The 14,957-nt window shown below is 58.7% G+C and overlaps 1 protein-coding gene across 2 annotated transcripts in view; it reads left to right on the forward strand.

Moving 5' to 3' along the window:
- Nucleotides 1-14,957, forward strand: part of B4GALNT4 (beta-1,4-N-acetyl-galactosaminyltransferase 4) — a 125,381-nt gene that overhangs the window by 93,958 nt on the left and 16,466 nt on the right. For both annotated transcript variants that reach the window (XM_037899494.2, XM_037899493.2), the window contains exons 8-11: nt 811-889; nt 7,314-7,380; nt 13,394-13,537; nt 14,197-14,306. In XM_037899494.2, the coding sequence (XP_037755422.1) occupies nt 811-889; nt 7,314-7,380; nt 13,394-13,537; nt 14,197-14,306 (400 nt within the window). The remainder of the gene's footprint in view (nt 1-810; nt 890-7,313; nt 7,381-13,393; nt 13,538-14,196; nt 14,307-14,957) is intronic.

Raw genomic sequence — 14,957 nt, forward strand, 5'->3', positions numbered from 1 at the left:
CAGCCGGGAGGCAGAAACCAGGCGCAGGCCCTGGGCATATGCGAGAGAGGCAGCAGAATCAGTCACTGTAACCTGTGGCAGCAGCTGGATCCCCACCACACAGACTAGTGAGGGTCTCCCTGCTGGGGTGAGCGGGGGGTACCGTGTGTCGGGGAAGCCTTCTCCACACTGCCCCATGGTAAGCCAGGAGGTGTCGGGGAGAGCCGAAAGGCAATAGCAGAGGGGTTTTGTGAGCACCTGTCAGAGTGCGCGTCCCGCTCCATGCCCAGCGGCAGCGGGAGGAACCTAGGCATCTCACACAGCCGTGGAGCTCTGGCAGCTGCTCCGCACGGCCCAACCCCAGGTGGAGAGCGAGCTGGGAAGATCCCTAGGTGACCCCCGGCCAACGGCTTGCTTGGGAGGGACAGTGCATGTCTGGGACCGGGGGCTCTGCGGGAGCCATCCTGGGAGGTGGGGAGGAGAGCTGGGAAGGGGGCACAGCTCCTTCACGCCCTCTGTGAAATCCCCTCAGGACCTGTCGGCATATCCCGTGCAGGAGAGGTCTCCTCTGCCTGGGTGATGGGAGAGCTGCTCCCACGCCAGTGCGGCAGGCTCTTGCAGCGGGGGTGAGGGAACTGCCCCACACGCTGATCTCCCAGCCGGCCATAAAACCCCTCGGCACACGGCTGCTACCGTCGTCTCCAAGTGCTCCCGCGCTCCCAGAGCCGACCTTCTGGGGCCGGAGGGCTGCGGGCTCCCCCCCAGAAGGAGGGCTAGAAGACCCTTGTCAGGGTCACTGGTTCCTAACCAGCCTCTCTCCCTCTCGTGCAGCCTCATGTCCTCCAGACGCTATTACTTTGAGCTCCTCCACAAGCAGGATGACCGCGGGTCGGACCACGTGGAAGTAGGCGTGAGTAACCTCTGGTTGGGCCCTGCCACGCTTGCTCTGTGGTGCTGGCTTAGCCAGGCCCCGGCTCGCACGGCTACTTACCTTCGGGGAAACGCTCTGAGAGTCAAGAGCGCGTCCCCGGGTGGCCTCCATCCCTTCGCTGGGCTCTGCTACTTCCCTTGCCAAAGCCTCAACTTGGATCTGTTCCAAGGGTGAAGGTTTGCCAGAGGACAGTGGGAAACCTGCAGTTGAATCCCCCATTCCTCCACCACACCCCCCCCAACTTCAGCTCAGAGAAAACCTGTGGGAGGCCTGAGCCCCAGCTCCTACCATCTCTTCCCTGCAATCCTGGAGTACATCCCCCACCTACTTACTTGTGTCTGAACCCTGTAGATTCCCCCGGGCAGATCCCTGACCTCCCCCCTCATCTACCCTCCCGGGCACCCTGTGGCTCCCGTCTCTCCCTGGAGCTTTCCCTAGAGATGATCCTCCCCTGTTGTTTGCGCACGTAGTGTGTTCCGGGCAGGGCACCCTCCTTGGACATCGTGCGTGGCTGGCGTCTCTTCGTAGCATTGCACTGTAATGCCCCAGCCTTCTCCTGGACTGAGACGCTACAGGGCATCAGGGTCAAATCTTCCAGCGGTGGCCCCCGATTCAGGGGGCTCAGTGTGAGAGGCCCAGAGCCTGGTTCTCAGCAGCACTGAGCACCCATGTCTCCAGCTGACGCCGGTGGAATCAGCAACTGCTCAGCACTGCTGATGATCAGGTTCTCTGCATCTCGAGCTAGCCCGAAGTCTCTGCAGGCTCGGGGTGGAGCAGGGAGGGGGACTGCTGGAGCCCAGTGTGTCTTCAGGGACCCCCTGTCCCTGCCCCAATCTCTCCTCCAAATTCCCAACTCCCACCTCATCCAGTTCAAACCCCGATGGCTGCAGAGGGGCTCTGCTGGAGCACATGGGAGGCTGGCCTGGCCCTGCCCAAGGGGGGGTCACTGAGTCCACAGAGCCCATTCTCCTCTTTCGATAAAGAAGCCGCCTAGCCAGCCTTGCTGCCTCAACGGGAGGGTGCCACCGGGAGCTGTGTGTGCCGCCCTCGGAAGCGCTGCCTGCTGCCCGGGTCAGTCAGAGGGGAGCACACATCCCTTCGGCAGGGATGTCAGTAAAGCTGTCGCTTGCCAGCCCCTCCCCAAAAGGCGAAAGGGCCCAAGGGATGGCTAGTGCAGACGCCCTGTTAGACTGTGACGTGGTCCCTGTGGGACAGGCTGGGACTCCTCCACTTGAGACCATCCAGCCAAGCGTGAGCGAAGCACTGCTGGAGGGGGATAATCCTGCCTTGGCTGGAGGGGATGGGAGGGTGATCTCTAATAGGTCTCCCCCATCTCTAGCCTCCGAGAGCCAGACCTCAGCGGGTGTCATTCAGAGACACCCCAGTGGAGTGACACCAGCTGAGCCTGTGATTCTAGCCTCCCTGGGTGCGTTGAAGGGCCAGCCCCAAAGGGGTGTCTGCTCCCTCTGCCCATGCTATGAGCAGGCAGAGTGCGGGTCAGCGGAGTGCGTCTTCCCAGCCTGGTGCTGGGCGGTTTCTTCCCTTCACGCGCTGGGCATCCGATGGCCTGTCAGTGCTAACGGCCTTGCTCTGGCCTCAATGCTTCTCTCGTAACAAACGCTAATTGAGCATCCCCAGGAGAGGAGTCCTAGCTCCAGGACTCGGCAATGAATCTGCCAGCCATCCCTGGCCAGACCGCCTCTCTCCTTTCCTGGAGACCATCTGTCATCCCTAGAGCAGGCATTCCCTGCCAGCTGGGCACCTCCCTGCGGCCGGTGGAGGAGGGGCGAACCCACCTCTAGGCACAGCCATCTTTTGTGCTGGCTCTGCGGGGCCACGTGCTCTCCTGAGGCCCTCGGAGCTGTTGGGGAAGGGCGGGCCTTAGCTAGGCAGTGACATGTGCTGGGGCTGGGAGCAAGGCAGGCAGGCACTTCCGTAGCTGTGAGGGCTGCTCTGTGCTCAGCCTGTGCCCCTCAGGTCGCCAGGCTCTGGTGCACTCACCTGCTGGCCTTGGTGTGTCCAGCCCTGGGTGCTGCTCTGGGCTTCCTGTCCTTGCCTTACCCGTGAGCCTCCGCAGGGCGTTCTCCAGGCCATCGGGGTGCTTGGGCTGCTTGTGGGAGACGGGGGTGTGCAGGAGCTGGAGCCATGCCGGGGGCTCGGGGCCGTACCTGTCAGTGGGAGACTGTGGAAAGCGGCTGATACAGTTGAGATCTTGGTCTGCTATGAGTTGTCGAGAAAGGTGGGGACGGACGGACAGACAGGCACCCAGCCAGCCAGCATCCCTTCCCCCCTGTCCTGCCATGGGAAGCCAGTGCTGAGCGAAGCAGCGCTGTCTGCAGAACCACCGAGTGGTGTCTGTGCCTTGGAGTGACCTGCAGAGCGTTACCCGCAGTGGAGTCTCCCGAACACCTCTCCTGCCCCATCGCTTCGCAAGGTCTGGCCTGGGCAGGGTCCCAGCAAGCGAGGGCAGACGGAAGCTTTGGCTGTGTCCCTGGGAGGCTGAATGACCCTCTCAGCTGGGCGTATGGGAGCCTAGTGACCCTCCTGTGGAGCCTGGATTCCCCTTCTCCCCCTCATTCAGCTCTGGGGCTGTGCCTCAAACCTGCCTCCCTCAGCCTCAGGGCTCCCTTCTGCCACCCTCAGCACCTGGCATTTGTGAGGAGATACAGGGCCCGATGGCAGCACTGACAGCTACTGACAGTCTCCCCTAGCACCTGCCACCTGGACATTTGGGCCCATCCATTTCCCCTGGAGCTTGGCCTTTGCTCAGCTCACACAGGGCTGCTCTGCAGGGGCAGGAGAGAACAGGTGGCTGCCTAGCAGAGGAGGAGCATTAAAGGCGACCTGCCAAGGGATTTTTAAAACGGGGCGGGTGCCCTTTTCCACATCTCTGCGGCATGTGAAGATGGCTGGGAAGGGCACTTTTCCCTGCTTGCTGTGCACCTGGGGAATGTCCGGAGTGTCAAATCCAATCTCCTGTCTTTGCTGGATGACCTCTTGGGCAACTCAGAGTGTGTGCATTGGGAACACAGGGCCTCAATGGGCGCGGTTGGATGTTGGGTCTTCAGCAAAGGCTTCCTTTCTCCACAATGTGTAATCATAGAATCCTAGAATCTCAGGGTTGGAAGGGACCTCAGGAGGTCATCTAGTCCAACCCCCTGCTCAAAGCAGAACCAATCCCCAATTTTTGCCCCAGATCCCAAATGGCCCCCTCAAGGATTGAACTCACAACCCTGGGTTTAGCAGGCCAATGCTCAAACCACCGAGCTATCCCTCCCCCCCTATTATTAGCACTGGAGTTAAATGTGTGCAGACGAAACACCACAAAGTTCTAGACAGTCTGATAATCCCCTCTCCCTTCCCCCTCCTAGCGGCTCAGCTTTGGCACTTTTGAGGGCACCGTCTCCCTAAGTCTCCCAGTGCCTTCAGCACAAGCAAGACTTTGAATTTCAAAGGGGAAAAAACAAGCGGGGTGGGCGGGAGAAAGCCTTTTGGGGAGGGAGATCCCTTTGAAGGGATCGTAAAGAAGGGAGGAACCCCGGGGTATCTTCCCCTTTGCAGTTCCCCACTGTACCGCTATGAATTTAGGGGCTGGTCCGTACACAAAGTTGCACCCATTTATCTACAGGTGTGATCATTTAAAGTGGCTTTAGTTAAACCAATGCCCAAGGCTGCCTGGCTGCAAAGTGATATAAAACTTAGCTTAAGTCGATTAGAAAGGGGTTTAAATTCAACTGAAACAAGCCACTCACAGACAGCAATAGAAGCATCGACCCAGGGCTCTGGGTCAACATAACAGCCTTGGTATAATCACCCATGTAAATTGACACAGTGCTGCTTCTGTGCATAGACAGGCTTGAAGAGAGGCTGGGGAAGAGAGCACTGTTTTAGGGCCTGCGCCAAAGCTTGCTGACTTCCATTGGCTTTGGATCAGGTCCCGAGTTGGCAACGTCAGTAAGAGCTGTCTTCAGGAAAGGAAACGTGCCCAACTGCTCAGTGGGGCTTCTGTCTCGTTTTGATTTCAGTAGTTTAAGCACAAAATACTGTGCGGCTGACTTCAAAACTGACGTTTAATGTTGTGAGGGGTGCCCCTAGCAATGACTCGGTGCTGTTGGTCTCAGATCCACCGCGCTCCTTAAAAAGCTGAGCAATGAAACAAGAAACTAGCTCCATTCAGGTAGCACCTTCATGCAAACTACGGCCGGCGGGCCACATCCGGCCCACCAGCCAATTTCATCCGGCCCTCGAGCTCCCGCTGGGGAGTGGGGTCGGGGGCCACTCAGTGTGCACATGCCACAGCTCCCGGAAGCAGCGACGTGTCTCCCTCCAGCTCCTATGTTTAGGGGCAGCCAGGGGGCTCCGTGCATTGCTCCGTCCGCAGGCGCAGAGCCACCCGGCCACGCCTCCGTATAGAAGCCGGAGGACGGACGTGCTGCTGCTTCTGGGAGCTGCTTGAGGTAAGCACCACCAAGAGGCTGTACCCCTGAGCCCCTCCAGCGCCCCAACCCACTGTTCCAGCCCCGATCTCCCTTCTGCCCTCCGAACCCCTCGATCCCAGCCCGGAGCACCCTTCTGCACCCCAAACTGCTCATCCCCAGCCCCACCCCAGAGCCTGCATCCCCACCAGAGCCATTAGCTCCTCCTGCACCCCAGCCCCAATTATGTGAGCATTCATGGCCCACCATACAATTTCCATACCCAGATTGGCCCTCGGGCCAAAAAGTTTGCTCACCCCTACACTAATGGCTTGTGCTCCCCCTGCTGGTGCTGCGGCACAGTTCACCATCGTCGCACAATTACACTGACATCTGTAGCTCAAGGTCTGTTAATTAAAAAGTCCTGGTGTCAACCCAGTTTGGGGGATCCATGCTTGGCAAACAGTAGAGGTGGGCAGGGGGCCCTGAGAAAAGTTGTTTTCTACTTTCTTGGGTAATATTGCAAAAAAATACCAAGAGGGAAAAGGCAATAATGAAGAGCTAGCTCTCTGGGCTTGAGAAAGCCGTCCCCTCAAACAGGGTTGGGTGCTTATTTCAGGAGGGCATCTAAAACTCTTTCTCCTCCAGATAAAATGTTCCTCGTCTCCTAGAGACTCTGAACAATCTCGTTTTGATCCCTCTCTGCAGAGCCTTGCTCCTTTCATGGAGGCCGTTCCAGCTCTGTGGGCCGCTGGAGGTGAAATATTATTAGCCTTTTTAAAGAGGCTCAATTCATCCTTTTCTGAACTGGAAGGGAGATGAGCCATTCATGGCAAACGCTCCCCCGCCCTCTCCCCTCCTTGCTCAGCTAGCTGGAGCTGCTGTGAAGTCCCTGGCAAAAGCTGCAGGCTTGCACTCCTGAAGACACTTGCACGGAATGTGAAAATAAGCTCACTTCTCACGGGGCGCTGCCGCCTCTTTGGGTGTGAGATGGACCAGCCCAGCTCCCCTGAGGGGCAGAGAGGCCCACGCAAGGTGGGTCTCTCTGCTCAGCTGCCACTTAGCCTGGCTCGATTAGCAGCACGGGGGAGAGTGTGTGTGTTCTAGAGATGCACACGCACGCAGTACAGGGTATGGATTAAAACTGCCTTTGTCACGCAACACAATAAGCGACTGAGTGGCAAGCCTGTTCCGTCGGAACTGTGATCACAAAGGTCTCTCTGCACATCTGAAATCCTGGTTCTGAGTCACAGTCCCACAACGGGAGACTGCAATTTCCTAGTCACTAAAAACTGCCCTCATTTACACCAGAGTAAATCCGGAGATGTTCCTGTTGGCTTCAGTCGGAGGCTCCTGCCACTGTGGTGTACAAGGGCTTCTCTAGACTACAGAGGCTAGCACAAATGCAACCGCATTGGTTTGGCTGCATTGGTGCAAAGCAGGGTGTGTGCACAGATGCCCTGGTGAATAACCAGTAAGTCCTACCTGTACAAGCCCAACCTTGGGGCAATGCATGTATGGCTACACCATTGCAAACACCCCACCCGCCCCTGTACAGACAAGGCCAGCGCGCCAGTCTGGAGTCACTCTGGATTTAGACTGCCACAGTCTGAGTTGGAGGGCATCAGTGCTGCACAATCTGGCGCAGCCACCTTGGAACGGCACCTCCCTGCTCCCCACACGGACAGGGCTGGGGCCTAAGGGCGTGCTACCTGGCAGCTGGCTACTGGGAGTGGCGACTTCCTGCTACCCAGAGATGGGAAGGCTCAGATAGGCACGGGCAGCACGCGGCGGGCTCGGCTTCCCTTGGGTAGCCTCTTCTCCCTGACAATCCCTGGCAGCCAGGAGAGGAGACACAGAGGGAAGAAGCGTTGAGCGGGCACCGGGGCAGCCTCTGGCTTCCTGCTTATACACCAGACCCCTCTTCAGCAGGGGGGCCAGCGTGACACCCCGAGCCCCAGCTGTGATTCTCATTCTCTCTCTTCCAGTGGCGAGTGTTCCTTCCTAGCCTGAAGTTCGAGGTGATCGACTCCCCCTTCATCTCTCTCTACACAGGTGAAGCCATTCCCCAGCATGCTGCCCTCCCCCAGATCCGCTTACCCTTCCTCCGCCGGGCATTTGGGGGTAGCATGTGCCCAGAAGTGCGTGTGCCGTGGGAATGGCAGGCTGTGCGTGTAACAGGCGCGATCCCGCATCGGACCATGTACTCGTGCACGTGTGCATGTGGGGGAGAGCGCGTAGCAGAGGGAACAATGGGATAGGGATGGCCGCGAGAGCACGTGAGATTGGGCGTGTGCATGTGGGTGTGCCAGCATAGGCCTGGCAGTGGGAGCACGCGTGTACGGTCATTAGTGTGTCTGCGCCCGCATGGCTGGGTACAGCTGCAAGCAGGCCAAGCGTGGGAGCCGGTGGGAATTTTCTACACAAAATGGTTTTCTTGTCGACAAACGGCCTTTTTTCCGAAATCCAAAACTTCCCTCAAAAAATTGCCCCAAAAATGTTCTGTTTTCCATGATGCTTTCTGCAACTCTGGCATTTTGTCTAAATCATTGCGGGTGTAGAGGTGTGGAGTGGTTCAGGGCTGGCACAGTGCTATGGGGCGGATCAGGGCTGGGGCAGTGGGGTGTGGCAGGGCAGGCGTGGCGCTATGGGGTGGATCAGGGCTGAGGCAGTGGGGTGTGGCAGGGCAGGCGTGGTGCTGTGGGGCGGATCAGGGCAGGCACAGAGCTATGGGACAGATCAGGGCTGGGGCAGTGGGGTGTGGCAGGGCAGGCGTGGGGCTATGGGGCGGATCAGGGCAGGCACAGTGCTATGGGATGGATCAGGCTGGTGCGGCAGGATGTCCTAGGGCAGAGCAGGCCTGGTGGCACGTGTCTGGGGAGCAGCGTGTGGCCGTGGTAAGATGAGAGCGTGTGTCCGTATGTGCTTCCCACAGAGGGCTGAATCGGAAGGAATTCCAGCTGTCGGCGCTTTTCCCCTCATCTTCCCCCAGTGCTGCAGCAAACCCTGCAGGCAGCCCGGAGTTAGTGGCGCCCGGCTGGCTGGCGCCATCACAGGACAGATGCCAGCACAGCGACAGTGTCCTGCAGTGCTGGTTCCAGCGCACCCCGCCCTCCGCTACAGAGAGCCCAGCCAGGAGCCACCTCCGTGGGCAGCCAAAGAGCTGAGCTCAGGAAGGGAGGAGATGCCAGTGCCTGCCCCACCCTCTGACACCTGCGGCCAGGTGGATTCCATTGACAGCCATGGTGGGGCCCCTGCTGGGAGTGGCTTGGTCTCCCCTCCAGACTCACCCCCACCCTGGGGATGAGGAGAAGGAGCTATTGCCCTGCAGCCATTGCTTCTCAGCCAGTCAGGATCTGCGCTGTCTTTCCCACTGCTGGCTCTCGGCAAGAGGGCCCTGTCCCTGGACAGGACAGCCCATCCCAGAGCTCCTTGCCTGGGGAAAGGTGCCTTCCCTAGGGCTCCTGGCCCTCACTCCTCCTGGCTTCCTAGGGAGAAAGGGGAGCCGAGCAGCTCCTGGCCCAGGCCCTGGCCAGACCTAAAGAAGAGCTCGGTGTAGCTCGGAAGCGTGTCTCTCTCACCCACAGATGTTGGTCCAGTAAAAGCTATTCCCTCCCCCGCCTTGTCTCTAATATCCTGGGACCGACATGGCTACATGTATTTTCCACAGTATGCATCCGATGAAGTGAGCTGTAGCTCACGAAAGCTTATGCTCAAATAAATTGGTTGGTCTCTAAGGTGCCACAAGTACTCCTTTTCTTTTTGCGGATACAGACTAACACGGCTGTTACTCTGAAATCTGCAACAACACTGATGACCTGTCTTGTAAGCGAGGATGGACGGTGTGGAGTTTACTTAAATCTATAGATCTTCTGCTCCCCCCACAATGCAGCCAGGCAGCAGGAGCCTCTTGATGAATAGATCCTGGCCCAGCTCTCCTTACATAAGGGGCTGGTAATTAAGTGTCCCCTGGAAGGGGTTGATAAGACAGGAGGCGCAGATACACCTAGGATCGACGTGGAGAAGAGGGATGGTGGAGCAATTGGGTTATCGACACAGGTGCCGGCGAGACAGATGGTGCACGCATGTATTTCCTCCTGCACGCTATCAGACAGCATGTGGGTGTCTCCTGCCCCCGTGCTCCCTCCCTCCCCCACGGTTTGGGACTGCAGCCAGCCTGCGCTCAGAATGCAAGGTGGGAGAAGGGGGCAGGGTTGCGAAAGCGGGAGAGTTATTGAAGGGAAATGACTGATCGTGGAGTAACAAACCAGCCCTTCCTCCCTGGGTATGAAGGCTAGGACAGTCTCCTAGTGCAACAAACAGGGTGCCGCGGATCCACAGGTCCAGTGCTGTCGTACAGTCCTGGAACAGTCCCTGGTAAGACCCCTTCTTAGGGTGACACTCTTTCACTGGGGCAAGCCACTTGGCTTCACCACCACCTGGGACCGACCTGCAGCGAGTCCACCTGGATGGGACACCTGCCGGAGACTTGCACGCCCAAAGGGAGCAATGCACCCCCAGCTTCCTTACTCTGGAGTGACTCTCAGCCAGCACTGTAAAAGCAGCAGGGTTTCTTAGATATCTGGAACACAGCATAGAAAGTCCTTTGTTAACATGGAGAACAGAAAGTTACAGCCTAGCCCATGTGGGTCAGACCAGAGCCCTGTGACCCCTCATTAGTTCCAGTCCAGAAGTGTCCCCTGCCACACTTAACAACCCACACTTAACAACCTCACCTGGCCCCTCCTCAGTCCTTTGTTCTCCAGTTGGTCACACCCAGCTGGGTTCCTAAGGAGGGCGGGCCATTCATGGTCTTTTGTAGCTAGGTGCCAAATGTCTGGGTGATTGGAGTGGCCATTGTCTTCTGAGACTCTCCATGGGCATGGTGACCCAAGCAGCTAGGCGTCGGTCACGCCTGTATCTCTGGGTCTCTGCAAGAAGTAAACAATCCTTTCCCACCGTCTAGTTAGCCACGGCCTACATAGGGGAAACTGGGGCCCACACACTAGTCATCCAAAATATTCTGAAAATCCCCACTCCAGCACACAGGGCTCAGCTTGTCTGCAGCGTTTTCACTGCAGCTCTGACCTCGCATTACCTAGGGCGCCCCGGCTCTCTCTGGCTCCTGTAGTTAAACGCGTGGCAGGCAGGTGTGCTCGCCCCCGGCCATACGGCACAGCAGAAGTTTACACCTCTGTCACGTGGCTGGGATCCAGATCCACCGACCGCAGGGGCTGCAGGGCCATTTGTGTCGATAAAATATGGTTGCCTCAGGCCAATCCAGTCAGTAACAGACATGCTCCCCCGGAGAAGGCAGGGTCATCTATCGCAGCCACTCCCGAGGGGCTGAGATGCCTATCAGTCTCTTGGAACTAAGAGCAGCCAGTCAGGCCTGTACCAGATTCCTCCCACTGACCAGGAGGGGCAAAATGCCTGCTAGCATGCATCGAGGCATCATCCTATGGTACAGTTTCTGTGACGTACCCCGGTGGTGCCCAGCACTCACTGGCAGACAGCCTCAGCGGGTATTTCAACACCGGTCGCGAGTGGGAGTGACAATTCAGGGCTGAACGGCATCTGCACTCAGTGGGGGACATCATTGTGGGACCTGTTTGCCTCTCAGATGAACAAGAAGTTCAACATGTGTTGTTCCAGAGCCACACAAGGCGAGGACTCCTGGGGCAGTGCCCTCCTACTGACCTGGATGAGCCTTCCCCTCCATCCCACTACTCCCCCAGGGTCTAGGGAAGATTTGTCATGACAAAGCATGAGTCATCCTCTTTGCAACCAATTGGCCCAGACAGTTTTGCTTTCCGGACTTCCTGCAAAAGTCAGCCCATCAGTATTCAGCCCTTCCTGGCTGCTAACTCAGGAGAACGGCAGGATCAGACATGCCAGCACGGACTCTCTTCTCCTCGCCATTTGGCATTTGGATGGTCATCAGACCTACAGCATTCATGTTTGTAGGCCATTCAAACTATTCTTAATCACAGCAGGGAAGAGTCTATCAGAAAATGTTACCTAGCCAAATGGAGATGTTTCTGTACCTGGGTGCAATGGAACCAGCTATCAGAGCCAGCAGGTAGTCCTAACCAGGTCCCTAAAGGGTCGGCCTGGGACCTTCCCACTGGTAGGGGAGCCAACGCTTCAGTGGGACCTCAGTCTCTTACTTTCAATGCTGACGAGGCCACCTTTGGAACCACTGGCCACATGCTCAATGATCCACCTGTCTCTGAAGGTCGCCATGACATTGGCCAGGAGAGTGGGTGAGCTGGGGCCCCTCATGGCTGACCCGCCATATGCTAATATTCGTCAAGAGAAGGTATCCCTGCACCTCCGTCTGAAATTCATCCTGGAGGTAATTTCCGAGTTCCACGTAAGCCAACTGATTCACTTACCGATATGCTTCCTGAACCTCCAAGAAGGAGAGGAGACCTCGCCCCCTCCATGTCAGGCGAGCATGGGCATACTACCCACAAAGAATGACACCGGTTAGAAAATCAGCTAGACTATCTGTCGCTCTAGCGGAGCGAGCCTGGGGACAAATGATACCTGCTGAGAGACTCTCTACGTGGATTTCTGGCTGTATCCTCCTTTGCTATCAGGTGGCACATCTCCCTCCCCCCGGACAAGGCAAGGGCCCGGTTCACTAGAGCTCAGTAGCATCTCCTCGAGAAGCGCCTATGCTGGACGTTTGTAAGGTGGCCAGCGGGTGTGTTATGCCTGGGGCCTACCCTGTGGAATTGCATTGCTCCAGACATCTCGACCGCCTGCAGGAAGGAGTGCGAGGCGGCAAGGGCCCGGGTGGAAGCCTCTGGACCAAGGGGCGGGGTTGGGGCAGGGGGATCGGAATGGGGTAGGGGGATGGGGATGGGGTGGGATTTGAGGGGCAGTGCTAAAACTGCAGGTCAGGAGGGATTAGCATGAGGCATAGTTTGGGGCCGGTGGGATCAGGATTGGGATGGGATGGGGTTTAAGAGGCAGCGCTAAAGCTGCAGATTGGCGGGGGGGGGGGTCGGAATGGGGTGGAGCGGGGTGGGGGGATCGGGATGGCTTCGAGGTGAAGGGATCGGGATGGGATGGGGTTTGAGGATCAGTGCTAAAGCTGCAGGTTGGAGGTGATCAGGATGGGGTGGCATTTAGGGCGGGGGGATGGGGTGGGGTTCATGGTGGGGGGTCGGGATGGGGTGGGTTCGAGGTGAAGGGATGAGGATGGGGTGGGGTTTGAGGATCAGTGCTAAAGCTGCAGTTCGGAGGGGATGGGGATGGGGATGGGGTGGGGTTCCGGGCAGGGATATTGGGATGCGGTGGGGTTCGGGGCGGGGATATCGGGATGGGGTGGGTTCGAGGTGAAGGGATCGGGATGGGGTGGGGTTTGAGGATCAGTGCTAAAGCTGCAGGTTGGAGGTGATCAGGATGGGGTGGCATTTAGGGCGGGGGGATGGGGTGGGGTTCATGGTGGGGGGTCGGGATGGGGTGGGTTCGAGGTGAAGGGATGAGGATGGGGTGGGGTCTGAGGATCAGTGCTAAAGCTGCAGTTCGGAGGGGATGGGGATGGGGATGGGGTGGGGTTCCGGGCAGGGATATTGGGATGCGGTGGGGTTCGGGGCGGGGATATCGGGATGGGGTGGGTTTGAGATGAAGGGATCGGGATGGGGTGGGGTTTGAGGATCAGTGCTAAAGCTGCGGGTCAGAGGGGATCAGGATGGGGCGGGGGGATTGGGGTGGGGTCAGGGCAGGGGGATGGGGCAGGGTTTGGGGTGCAGGTAATGGGGTTTGAGGGCAGCGATAAAGCTGCAGGTCATGGGGGATTGGCATGAGGCCTATTTTGGGGTCGAGGGATTGGGGTGGGGTGAGGAGGTTTGGGGTTGGTGCTAAAGATGTGATTAGGGAGGGTCCATATGGAACATCTCTGTCTGGCCCCGTCACCCAGGAGTAGACGTGGGATCATTAGGTGCTCTCACCCGCAGAGCATGACCAGCTGGCCTGGAGCCCCTGGGCCTGGCTCGATGAGAGCTGAGTCAAGGCCTGGGGTCACTGTGGCCTTTCTCGTCGTTCTCCCCTTCAGACGAGTCCCCTCTGAAGATGAACCACGTGGCTCACATCCCCCAGTCCCTCGCCAGCCACGCCGGGAGCTACCTGTGGGAGGCACAGAGGGACGAGCACGGGGCCGACATGCTCAAACCTGACCCCAGAGACACCTTCTTCCTCAGTAAGTGGGGCAGGGGAGTCTGAGGAGATCGGGGCAGGAGGGGGCAGGGATTTAAGCTGGGAGAGGGACTGTTAGTCTGTGCAGAGAAGGCGAGGAAATGAGGCTGGGTAGGATCAGGTACCCAGGGACCCCCTGTGCCCCTCCAGCTCCATGCCCTGGTGAGGAGCCACTCACAGACCCGGGCTGGGCTATATGGGATGGGATGGGCTATAGGGGCTGGTGTGGGCTATAGGGGTTAGTCTGGGCTGGCCAGTAGGGGCTTGACTGGGTGGTCTCCCAGGTTGTGTTGGGCTATAGGGGATAGGATGGGCAGTTGCCCACACTGTGATGGGCTATAGGGGATAGGATGGGCTGGTCTGGTCTATAGGGTCTGGGCTGGGCTATAAAGGTTAGGCCGGGCTGGGTTGGGCTGGGCGATTGTCCAGGTTGGGTTGGACTATAGGGGATGGGATGGGTGGTTGCCCAGGCTGCAGTGGGCTATAGGGGATAGTCTGGGCTGGCCTATAGGAGCTGGGCTGGTCTATAGGGGACAGTGTGGGCGGGGTCAGTCGTCCAGGTTGGGCTGGGCTCTAGAGGGCCATGTGGGTTTTCTCTGCATATGGGGGTGGCTGAGGGCCCCCCACGCGACACAGACGAAGCCCTGACTTCCTCTCGCCCAGCTCCCCAGATCGAGGCATCCCGCGTGGAGAACGTGCTGGTGCCCTGCGCCTACAGCCCCACCTACGTGGTGAAGGACTTCCCTATCGCCCGCTACCAGGGCCTGCAGTTCGTAAGTGTCCAGCTCAGCCATGTGTCCGCTCCCCTTCCCGCCCCTCGCCCTGTGGGGGTCACCGGGAGACCCATGTGTCTGTGCCCCCAGGATGGGCTGCAGGGCCTGCCCAAGGCCGTGGAAAACCTCCCATTGGTTCTGGGGCTCTGGACCAGGCCCATGGGCACAGCTCCTCCGGCCTCCGCCACTCAGCCCTGACTAAGGCAGCCGTGGCCAAGCACAGGTTGGCAGAGCTGCAGCACGAGGGGGTCGGGGGTGCGTGGAGCAGCCATGTCACGAGGGCCCCCGCGGCCCTGTTCTGTATCCTGCCGGCTTTGCAGTCACTACGGGCTCCCAGTAACTCTGCTGCGGTGTGGGAGGCTCCCTGCGCCAGCAGAGCACTCCGTGGGGAGCACCCTTCCCTTGGCTCGCCCACCGACCGGCTGTGACGCGACCCCTGGCGCCCCTTGCAGCCTGGCCGCCTTCTCCTCACCCACGCAGCAGCTGATGGGCTCGCTCTGCTGCCAAGGAGGCTGGTAGAAAAGGGGTCTTTGCTCTCTCTCTGTCGAATCTGTCGGTGCTTCTGGGGACTGAAATGAGATAGGCTGGCAGAGGGGTGGGGCTCTCTGACACACAGGGGAGGGCACCGTCCAATAGGGTCCCTTTATAAAG

The sequence above is a fragment of the Chelonia mydas genome, chromosome 6 (assembly GCF_015237465.2).
Source record: "Chelonia mydas isolate rCheMyd1 chromosome 6, rCheMyd1.pri.v2, whole genome shotgun sequence".
Taxonomy (NCBI): domain Eukaryota; kingdom Metazoa; phylum Chordata; order Testudines; family Cheloniidae; genus Chelonia; species Chelonia mydas.